This window comes from Microtus oregoni, unplaced genomic scaffold (genome assembly GCF_018167655.1).
Source record: "Microtus oregoni isolate MIOR12 unplaced genomic scaffold, Mior012 000035F_ref0000213, whole genome shotgun sequence".
NCBI classification, from domain to species: domain Eukaryota; kingdom Metazoa; phylum Chordata; class Mammalia; order Rodentia; family Cricetidae; genus Microtus; species Microtus oregoni.
Window position 1 is genome coordinate 13,596,574 of NW_024543094.1, and position 12,201 is coordinate 13,608,774.

At 43.1% G+C, this 12,201-nt stretch overlaps 1 protein-coding gene across 1 annotated transcript in view; it reads right to left on the reverse strand.

The window, feature by feature from the left end:
• Positions 1–12,201, reverse strand: part of Il2ra (interleukin 2 receptor subunit alpha) — a 37,390-nt gene that overhangs the window by 4,974 nt on the left and 20,215 nt on the right. The window contains exons 2-4 of the mRNA XM_041630815.1: positions 5,017–5,193; positions 3,434–3,544; positions 1,555–1,770 (exon numbers count right to left, since the gene is read on the reverse strand). Of these exons, the coding sequence (XP_041486749.1) occupies positions 1,555–1,770; positions 3,434–3,544; positions 5,017–5,193 (504 nt within the window). The remainder of the gene's footprint in view (positions 1–1,554; positions 1,771–3,433; positions 3,545–5,016; positions 5,194–12,201) is intronic.

A 12,201-nucleotide genomic window follows, 5' to 3' on the forward strand; every position in this document is an offset into this window, starting at 1 on the left:
CATCTCTTACAAAGAAAATTATTGGCATGTGTAATGCTCTGTCTCTTTAAGAGACAAGTCACACCCACTCCCTTCCTGCTTGCAGCCTTAACCTCTCTCTCTCTCTCTCTCTCTCTCTCTCTCTCTCTCTGAAGAAGCAGCTTCTGCCTCTCCTCACTTCTCCCTTTCCCCCACTTCTCTGTCTCTCTCCCCCCATCCCCCTTTCTGCCCTTCTCCCTTCCCTTCCATAACCATTAAATAAATGTCCAACTCCACTCTGTGTGGTGTGCCTATCTGTCTGCCTCCTACCCGCTGCCTGCCCACATGGCTCGCTGGGGACCAGCCACCTTCCTGCTGAGTGATCAAGTGGTCTTGTGCTGTCCCTGCTTGGGACTGGCTGCTTTTGGGACCCCGGCAGCTTGCAGCAAATCCATTTCAGCATGCCCTGGCCAAGAGGGCAGCTCACTGGGAGCAAGTTATGGGAAAGGCATAGCATCCTGAGAGGACCGTGGGAGAAGTCACAGAGTAGAACAAATGGTAGCAGATAGAGAAACTAGGAATGTTCATGAGTCAATGTGAGTAACTTTTGATTATGAAAGTAGTAAGATTTCAAACAAATATGGCAGAAGACCTCACCACAGGCAGGTCACATGTGAGCAGGAGTGGGTAGGAAATGCAAACCCCTTCCCACATACTTGTATTTTCTATCAAAGGTCATGAAGGACCTTTACAGGGGAGTGTAATGACAGTAACAATGGAGCACTGTACAAATGACATACCTATATTAAATTCAAGAGGAAGGAAGAAGCATGCAGGTGTGACTCTGGACTTGCCCTCATGAACTATGGGATGTCTTAGTAGCTGGGCAGAAATTGTGGAAGTTCAGGATCAGATAGACACAGGATAGAATTATTACCATGAGACAGCATCCTGTGTGTATTGGAACACTGGAGAGACTACTATTTCTCTGCCTCTATGTACAGAACAGTGATGAAGGGACCTCAGTGTTGATCTGTTTTATTTTAGAAGATGAGACCCAGAGGGTCAAGTCGCTTTCCCAAAGTCCCAAAGCAGAGAGGCGTCTCACCTTGGTCCAGATGGAGAAAACAATGGGACAGACACAAGAAGGAACAACTGAAAAGGCTGGAAGGTGGGACAGCAGACCAGAAAACCCTGACAGAGGCTACACCAAAATGGGACAGAGTTGAGCAAGCAGGTCTCACGAAAACCATCACAAGCCCTTCTGCTGGCTCAACAGGATCCAAAAGCCCTTCTGCTAGCTCAGCAGATGTCCCCCAGACTTTTGCAGGCTAAAGATAGCTTTTCCTACCCTGCTGCTGGAAGGTCCCTAACCATTAGGACCTTCCACCAATCAGCCCCCATACTAATCTTTCCTCCACCAATCAACCCCAGGTTAATCCCTTCTCTCTGGAATTCTAACTCTGCATAAAAGGAGCTCGTGACCTCCTTTGGGGGGGTCTCCAAATGCCACCCCAACATTGAAATTAATAAAGCGCTCTTGTTATGGCTGTTGGTCTTCTTCGGGGGCTTCTCTAAAACCCTAATACAACGTACCTGGAAACTGATGGTGCTCTCCTTCATCTACACATGTGAGCCGGGGCTGCGTCCATTCCGTCTTTCCACAGGTCATTTTGCAGATGCTCACAGCAGGACCTCTCTGTAGGGCCTTGTATCCTTGAATGCACTCATAGTGAACTCTCTGTCCTACCACGAAATGATAGATTCTCTTGGTATCTTCGTGTTCCCATGGAGGGGGCTCCCCGCAGTGACCTGGAAGAGGACAATAATTTTGAAGGCAAGTTTAGGAAGGCATAGTGAGTGCCTCTAGGCTGCTTCTTGTACCCAGAGTGACTCTGATCCCTAGAAACTGGACCTTGGTTCTTACGGTTCTGTTTCACTCTCTCACTTGAACCTACAACTATTGAGAGCATCCGGGGCAGGGAGCAGGAATGTAGGCATTGTAGGATGGTATGGAACCCAGTGCTGTGCAGCTATTTCCTCGGAGTTGAAATTTTCTCTCTTGGAGGGAGGCTCCTTAGGACTCAGAAAAATAAACAAAACACACAGGTCTCAGAAAACTCACTGGTCTCAGGAAACTCACCAACCCCTTGCCCAAAGTTACATAAGTGGTAACAATGACTGAGGGAATTCTCAGTTGTTGGAGCTCTCTGCCCATCCTGCAGGGATCGCCAGGGATGCAACTTCCATAGGTTGTCATCCATGCTGGAAAGGGTTTTGGGTGACACAGCTGCATTTGAGCCATCCAGGCTCCCAAGAGTAAAGCCAGTAAATTCGTTGGTCCATTACATAATACTTGGATATGATTGTTTCTCCATCTGGTGAACAGATGCTTGCTCATGTCTCCCCAGGAAAAGTCCCACAGGGTCCTGTCACTGCTGTACGGGTCACAGAGTTGAGTAGGTAAGAAAGACATAGGCAGGTGGACAGAAAGTGGGTAGTGCGAGGGGCAAGTGAATGCTTGCCAGGGGCATGGGGAAGGGGATCTTTGTTTGACGGATGCTGCAAAGACCTTGAGGACTTTTGAAAAGCAGACAGGTGTAAGAGGGCACTCGATTGAGAGACAGTAAGGGAACAGACCACTCTGTGTTTCCACAGAGTAACTGAGGAGGCACTAATTTGAGCAGCAGTTGGTAATCACTCTAGGACTTTGCTGAGCTAAGGATAAGGCTAATGTCTGGAGCAGGGGAGATGCTGAGAGAATCTCAGAGAAACGAATCATGATCCTTAATTAAACCACATCTGAAGCTTGACCCACATTGGCCCTGTCAGGCCTTCTAAAGATCTCCTGTGCCCAGCAACTTACACTCACTGGACTGAACCAGGCTTGGCTGAACTTTGGCCCCTGAGGTCATGGGCCGTTTTGATTTAATCTGGAATTCCCCACTCACTGGCCCCCAATCTGATCAGATGGAACTAGATAGACTGTCGAACTCTGGATTATGAAATTACTCGCAGGTTTGGAATCTGCCAGAGTTTCAAAATAATCTCCAACAAAACCTCATATAAACCCTCTACCCCAGTAGGAAGCTGAGTGTTCCTGACTACTTTGCACTTGGCATAACAGAATTGAAACTGTGTTTTGGTCTCAGAACAAAATATTATTTTAAGGCAAGAATCATCATAATTGACAGAACCTGTATGAATTTGAACCAAATTGAGTCTGGAGTTAAATTCTTATGCTCCCAAGTCATAGTCTATATCACCTTTAGAAAGAGTAACTTGAATGATAAGCAGTGAGTCTGCCATCATTAGGCAATGTTGTCATCTGCATGTGTTCTGAGAGAAGGCAAAGGGATTGTGTTGCCTGTGGAGAATAGTACTAACCTCTCCCCTTTGGCTCATCCTTCGCAGGTAGCCAAAGGTCAGCTCCCAGGAGCCAGCTAGAGGATGCTTGTTGAGATTCATATCTTACCTGGAAGTTTCTCTTGATGCACAGACTGTGTTGATTTCTGCATTTCTGTGATTTGTTGCTCTTTCTGGTCTTCAGGTTTAGGTGTAACTTGCTTTCTTCTGTTGTCATTGGCTAGAGAATACGGGAGGAATGAGGCAAATAAGTTTGCAAATACTCCGAATAGAAAAAAGCTGTTCATGCGTTCCTTCACTCCAGGACATTTTTCTAGGACCCAGGAATAAATAGCCCGGGGCTGGGTTTGCAGAGATGAGCAAACAAGCCCTCTCTGGGATGGGGCCAGCACACCTAGTCTGTGTGTACTGATCTCTCCGTGTGCGCACTCACATTCATGAGCATATTGACAATGGATTCAGTACTTTCCTAGAAGAAATGCAAGATTCTCCTACTGGAAAAATCCTTGTGTACATGTGAATTAAACATAATTAAAATGGGTCTTTTCATGTCACCAGGGTTACCAGTGTTGTACACAGCAGTGGGAACGGTCTAACCCCACCACCCTCACTTAACTCCTTCACTCTCCTGCAGTGGGTCAAAGCTACTCTGAAGGCAATGGTAAGAAAATGCCAGTTAGGAAGAGAAGTTGCGGATGAGGAGGCATCAGAACCCCAGCTTAGGGTAAGGGGAGATCTGTTGGGAAATGAGCTAACCAGTCATTTCAGTAGGGCAGCCATCTTTAGACTCTATCCTCCTCACATGGTTTGACTCACTGAGCCTCTCCATCCTCGGGGTTAAAAAATAAAGATCAGTTAGGGGACCCACCTAGGTGTCTAACAATAGAAGAGTAATTAAAGCAAGTGTGCTGTATATGGAATTTTTCTTTAATATATGCATACATACATGTATAAACCACACACACACACTTGAGTCAGGGTCTCACTTTGTAGTCCCACTTGGCCTGGAACTCACTATATAAACCAGGATGGCTTCCAACTCACAGAGATCCACTTGTTTCTGACTGCTGAGTGCTGGGATTAAAGACATGTGCCACCCATCACCTGCATGATGGGAAATTTTCAGCCACGGAGAAGAAAACTGGACGCAGCTAGAGAAAACTGTCCAAGGAAACAGAAAGTTTCTAATGGGAGGGGAATTGAAGAGAGAGTAGGGGATATCAGGTGGGGGCAGAAGATGTTCATTCTACAGTGTGTACCTGTATGAAATATTCTTACGAAATACACTATGTGCAATGGATATATTCAACAAAAGCTTTTTATATATAAAATATTATATCTATATCTATATATATCTATATAACTTTTGCACAGTTTCACCCCCCGAGAATGAAGAAGAAACTGAGTACAGAGACAGGCTGTGTGAAGGAGCATTTTAAACTCAAGGAAGAAAGAATAGAGACCAACAACAAAGTCATAGAATCTATCAGATTGACTCAGGCTTAGCAAGCCTTGTTCTTTGAATAGACACTCATTAAATAATGATAAATAAGTGGATATCCTAGAAGCCTCTAAACTCAGTTATCCCACAGATTTGTTGACCATTATTTTATCTGTTAGTCCAAGGTCATGGAAGCTTGACTCTGTCTCCAGTAGTCCCCTTCCCATTGAGGTTACCGAAGGGACACTTACAGTTTCTTGTGCACTGGCAGTTGTTGCTCCAGGAGTTCTCTAAACAAACCATATAGACCGACTTCTTTATTCTTCGGAAACCCCTCTTGCAGTCACAGTTAAGGATGGTGCCACTCTTGTAGGCGAGTGCTTTGAATGTGGCATGCGCAACCTTTGGTGGGTCTTCCACACACATGTCTGAAAAGACAAGAAAGATGTTAGTGCAGGAGGTCCTAGTGAGACACGAGTTTGAGGGGCAGTGACTTGCTCACAAATGTCTTCTTCTGTTTAAAGGATTGGTATGTATTCCACCTTCTCAGGAAAGAAACTGAGGCCTCACACTGTGGTTCCTGTACTGACTGATTTTTATGTCAACTTGACACTGGACAACGTCATTTGAGAAGAGGGAACTCCAAGTGAGAAAATGCCTTTATAAGTTCAGGTCATAAGCAGGCCTGTAGGACATTCTCTTAATTGGTGATTGATGGAGGAAGGCCCAGCCCCATTGTGTGTGTGATGCCACCCTGGGCTGGGCTGGTGGTCCTGGGTGTTATAAGTAAGCAGACTGAGCAAGCCATGAGGAGCAAGCCAGTGAGCAGCACCCTTCCATGGCCTCTACATCAGCTCCTGTCTCCAGAGTTCTGCCCTGTTCGAGTTCCTGCCCTGAATTCCTTCAGTGATGGAAGGTTCCCCCACAAGTTGCTTTTGGTCATGGTGTTTCATCACAGCAATAGTAACCCTAACTAAGACAGTTCTTTAGAAATCTTTATATAGAGATGCTTCTGTTTGCAATGGGTGTTGGGTATTGCACGGATGTATAAATGATCTATGTGCTGAGTACAAGAGACTGTTGAATGCTTAGCTCCTAAATGTGCCATCTGGATCTCTCCCTCCAAGGTTTGGGAACATTGCAGAAAAGGGGAAGGAAACAAAGGAAGAGTGAGAGGGAGGAGTGGGGTGGTGTAGAACATTGTTTCCTGAGTATGACCTGGGTGTGCACTCTTGAACTCCCAGCAACTGTCATTCCCTGCGCATGATTGTGACTGTCAATATTTCATCATAAAGAGGGGAAGGGCTTGTGGGTTTCCACCCCTTCCTGATTTATAGTTGGTTAACAATTGCTGGGCTATCACGAGGTTCGCCACTGAAGACATATAGGCAACTGATGATTGCTGGTAGAGGGAAAGTCATTTCCCTCCGTGATGTAGTCACTGGTACGTTGCTTATGAATCAATAAATAATCCAGTACCCATTTTCCTATAAGTAACTCTAATTAAACTCTGGTTCACCACAAAGAAAGACAAGAACAAAGAAGAGAAATCAGTTGGGAAGAGGTAGGGGATCAGTGGAGCCACAGAGGCTGGTGGTTGTGTATATGAATATGATCAAAATACACTATATGCATGTGTGGAGGTAGAAAACCATTCTATATGTATTTAATATATGCTAATGAAATTAAAAGGATAAATATTGTGTCAGAGATGCTGTATCAGTGTTCACTCAAGTTGTTCCACAGTATAGAATATGCACTGCAGAAGGAATAAGCAGAAATAAGTAGAGTTCTATTCTGAAGATACTTAACGCCTAGCAAATACAGAAGAGAGGGAAGGCAAGTCAAGTCAAAACTTCTAGACAGATCTGGTGTCCTAGCATGAACACCAGAAACAGGTCATGTTTTTGAGACAAGTCCTCTCGTGTAGCCCAAACTGGCCTCAAATTCATTATGTAGCTAAGAATAACCTTGAACTCCTATCATCCTGTTTCCACTCCTGAGTGATGGGATTACAGGTGCATATCACTACAGCTAGCTTGCAACACCCAACTCTTGAGGAAAAAAAAATGATTTCTAACCAGAAAATCGCTCCATCACAACAAGTTCTTCTGCAAAGAGATTTGGTGACTAGGACTATGCCACAGACAGCACAAGGGATGGAGTAACTGTAAGGGAAGAAAATGCGAGGAAATCAGGAGACTGTCCTAGGAGGAGCCACTCCATCCAGGGGAGCACGCTGAGGCTGATCCCAGCAGGAGATTGTCGCAGGAGCGAACCACTCCATCCAGGGGAGCACCTGCTGTCTCTACTAGATGGTTGTTTATCATGATGGTTGGTTTGAGGTGTCAATTTGGATACTCTAATGGCTGCCTAGAGAATTCAAAGCATAGCTCTGGGTGAATCTGTAAGCACATTAACAGAGAAGGTTGACTGTGAGTTGACAAAGTAAAAGAGAAAAGACCGCCCTCTGCGACAGCACCCAACAGTCAGCCAGGAATGTGACAGGGACAGAAAATAGAGGCAATGAAGTGTGTTCTATCACCCTTCCTGGTTCTCTCTCTCTCTCTCTCTCTCTCTCTCTCTCTCTCTCATATTTTGAATGAGAATGGCACCATGAGTTCATATATTGGAATGCTTGGTCCTCATTGGTGGAACTGTTTGGGAAGGATGAACCCTGGGATGGACAGCATCTTGGTGACAAGCACTTTACACATGAGCCATCTTGCCAGCCCATTTCTGGACCCCAAAGACAAACATTTACTTACAGATCCAAGATGTTCCTTGCTCCAGACAGAATAAAGACAAACAGATCAGTGTTCATCCATTGTGAAGCCATCAAACACCTAGTGTCTGAAAGCAGCCGGAGGAAAAGGTCACATGTATAGGTAGACAAAGTGATGAAGGGACGACTGACTTTGCCACAGAAACAAAGAAAGCCAGAGAATAACGGAGGAACTAAGCCAGCCTTCAAACAGACAAACAGTCCATCAGCTCAGTATCCTGATTAGAAATGACACCCTTCAAAAATGAAGGTGGGGTTAGCATATTTCCAGGTAAAAGAAAGTTTACAGAATCCCACTAGCACACTTACATTGATGTTAAAGTAGAAAAAAAAAAGTTAAGGACAAAATTTCAAGCTACAGAGAAATGATACTAGATAGAAATAGAAATCTATTGGGAACAATGAAGGACATGAGTGAATAAATATGCATATGAAAATGCCATCTTTTTCACTGAAAGAAATGTTTAAAATAAACATAACATTGTAGGGTAGGTCTTTTATTTATCTTAATTATGTGTGTTGGGGCAGGAAAGGGTTCATGGGTGCAATGTCCTTAGAGACCAGAAGAGGGTGTCATGACTCTAGAGTCATGGATGACTGTGAGCTGTACAATGTGGGTGCCAGGAACTGAACCCAGATCTTCTAGGAGAGCAGAATACATTCTTATTCACGGAGCCATCTTGCTGGTGCCTACATGGTAGATCTTACCACCTATGTAAATGTGAAACATATGTCAACTGTATAAAGAAGGTTGAGGTTAATGGGCCTTTAGCTTTTTAAGTTATTCTAGTATGTCTGAAACGGTATGATATTAACTAAATAGAGCATGGAAAATTAAGAATGCATGGCGAATGCCCCAGGAAATGGGTCAAATAATAAAATACTGCAGGGAGCATGCATTAAAAAGGTAATCAGATAAATTAAACAGAATATTCCAATGTGTATTGAAAATGTATTGGAGTAGCTAAAATGAAGACTAAAGAAGAATGCAAATGGGGCAGGCAGGAAAGAGCTGGAAGGCAAATGTGAAGGTGGAGCCATTCCAGTGGCTAAACACAAATGAACAAAGTTTCTAAGGTAGAAAGCTTTCAGACCGCAACACACATCAGGACTCAGCTACATGCTGTCCATGCAGGAACATTCTTAAATGCAAAACCCACAATAAACTGAGACTAGAAGAGTAGAAAAATAGATGCAGGGATTAGCATAAGAAAGCTGGTGTGGCTGTTACTACCAGAAAGTAGTCTCTTGAGAATGCTCACAGCTGGAATGCCTCTTTCCATGGAAGTACCAAGAGTTCTACACAAGGGCATTTGTAAGTCAGCAGGCATGACAATCTCTAACCAGTCATTTGTGTATATGGACTCAATTAGACAAAACCTATCATCAACTGAATTTACACATCAAAACCATAAAATATTCATGAAAAAATTCACCCAAGCCTCCAAGAAGACCAGATTTGACAACTGTCACATTGTTGAGATATATTTCAGGAGAAGTAAATAGAGAAATAGAATTTCTCTATTTAAAAGGAAATTATAAATTGGAAGATTAATTTCTTTTTCCCTTTCGGTTTTTGGAGACAGAGTTTCTCTGTGTACTCCTTCCTGACTGTCTGTAGATCAGGCTGGCCTCAAACTTAGAGATCCGCCTGCCTCTGCCTCCCAAGTGCAGGGATTAAAGGCATGTGCCACCACCACCTGGCTTAGAAGGCTGACTTTTACAGACACTAGTGGGTCTATCTTCAACTCAATGTAATTACAATACAATCATCCAATGTACTTTTTAGTAAAATTGGTAAGTTGCTTTTCGAACTTTCTTGGAAGTGTCTAAGACAGTGCTAAAATAAAGTTTATGTTTGGAGACTCATACCTTTTGTTACCCAGATCGTCAGTAAAACTAATTATCAAGACAGAAGCTACTGGGGCTGGAGAGATGGCTCAGAGGTTAAGAACACTGGTTTAAGCTATTTAAAACAGGGCTGGAGAGATGGCTCAGCTATTAAGAGCTGGTATTCTTGCAGAGGATTCAAATTTGGTTTCCAGGACGCACACTGTGGTTCACAACTCTTTGGGATTCCATTTCTGAAGATATGATGCTGTCTTCTGAACTCTGTGATGACCAGACACGGATATGGTGCACATATATTAACGTAGGCAAAATACTCATCAACATAAAATAAGTCTAAAAAATGTTAATGAAAATATTTCAAATAAAATTTAGCATAAACCTGCACTGTGGTCTAACAATTCCACCTCAAAGTATTTGTCAAAAAGCAGTGAAGTAAAGTGTACATAGGGAGATTTTACAATGACCTCCAGCAGCCTGATTACTAGCCAATCCAAGGAGGGATATGGTTGTAAATACCTATAATCCCAGATCTCAAGAAGCTACAGCAGGAGAATTACGAGTTTGATGCCAGCTTGGGCTACTTAGAGAGACCTTATCTCTAAAACAACAAAACCAACTCAGTAACTTCTATACCTATCACTGTGAGAATAGAGTATAAATTTTTAAAAAATGCTCAAACATTCAAAGGAATGAATTAATACTACACGCAACATAGTTAAATAAAAAAATGTTGAACTAAAAAAGTTACAGATCCTCTATGATTCCGCATATACAAAATTAAAAAGAAAGAGACAGAGACAGAGTTTGAACACAAAGAAATTACGCTAGTGGTTTCTTGTGGTGGGCGGTGGTTAATTCAAAGGAGACACTAAAATGAGCTCGGTGTTGAGTTTTTTGCACAGTTGTCAAACTCATCAAGTTACTTCAGATCTGTGCCACAGCTTCTCTAGAAACAATCTTTCTTACATACCTAACACACACACACACACACACACACACACACACACAAATAATTGTGATCACCATGGTAAGTAAAATAAAATAGGCCCTGCAGGTTTGGGGTCTGGAGAGATGGGTCAGCTGCTGCTCTTGATCATGCTCCATGATCATTAGGACCAGGGTTTGGATGCCAGCACCCATGCAGCCAGTCAGGGGTTCCTGTAAATACCTTTAGCACAAGCCCCGAGGGGTCGTACAGGAGGACAGCTCGGGCTAACTAGTTTCCAGACTAGCTGAAAAAGCATGAGGCCTAGGTTCAGGGAGAGCTCTGCCTCAAAGGAATAGGTAGAGAGTGACAGGGGGGCGCTTATTAGCATCTTATGGATTTAATAATACTCAGGCATAGGCTTCTATACACAGAAATGTGCATACACTCATATAGGCACTGATACACATATTAAATAAGTAATACATAAAATCCTTTAAAAATAATTTCTCCATAACTAATTTCACTGCAACAAAATTATTGAACTTAGAAACTCTTGGGTTTATCAACACCAATAGTCAAGGATTAATCTTACGCATAATTGGAATCTGGTAACAAACCACAAGCTAAGGAACCTTTCAAACAAATAATTTGAAAAGGGCCAGATAGGTTATCTTTGGAATAACTTTGCACCCCTTGGCATTCTTCAGTACAAGATGGTGTTTTTCTACACAAGGTCATGGAAATTTCCACAGTTTGGTGGACTAGTCTAGTGTCCAAGGAGGTCATGTGGGGACAGGGAGAAAGTTCTAGAACTCTGTACTCTCACAGATTTTCCTTTCCTAAAAGAATCTTTCCCAATTTTTCTTGTAATTCTCTCCCCTGAAAGGCCTTGCCAAATGTGTTCCAAAAATTATCCAAAGACCCCGAGGCAGAAGGGTCCATGGGAAAGGCAGTCCTGGAGGTTTGTTCCTTTTGATCCCATAGGAGTAGATCTGGGTTATTCTTAGCTCTTCTCACTCTGGTGTCATAAAAGAACCAGCGCAACAGCCAAAAAAGAATAAAAACAATTAGTCTAGAAGGTTCTCAGAGAGGTCATGAAGGAGAATTACAAATACACAGCTCATAGAAGTCAGAGAAGGAATCCTAAACACTTCATATTACCAGTCTCTCTCTCTCTCTCTCTCTCTCTCTCTCTCTCTCTCTCTCTCTCTCTCTCTTTGATGTCTTAGTCCTTTCTGTGAATTGTGGAAGAGCCTGAAAAACAGCCTAAGTTCTTGATTCCAAATTCAGAGGTCTTCCTTCCATGTCAGAGATATGTAATCTCCAGGAGACAGGACACTCTCCACCCCGTTAAAGGCTTGCAGGAAGATATCTCGGCTGTCTAACTATACGCATACTAGGCAGTGTTTATTGATGTTGTGGTTCAGTTCAGATCATTATCTACAAAGTCAGAGCACACAGGCCCCCCCACTTGTTTTTTTTTAAGTGTAATAGCAGCTCTAATTTCTGATCTCTGTGTTGTGTGTATTACCTCTAATGCGCTGTGCAGCCACAAAAGGGAGATATTCTCATCCACTTCTCACAGCTAGAGACTGAGGTCCCAAGAGGTCAAGTTACCCAAACCAACCACATTCTCGTAGCGGTGGGAGAATGCCAAAAGTCTAAGGGGTGCCTTTATTTATTTTATCTTTGAGAAAAACAAAAATCTCCCTTTTACCTTTAGAAAATTATTTCAAGTAGAAAACTCAAATGTGGTAGGGCAGAAGAATGAGAAGGCGGACAGAGTATGAATCTCTAAATCTTGAAGCAAAACGTTAGGAATAAACAGACAAAGCACCCCGTTTCCCTTCTGATCCATTCCTCTTTGTGACT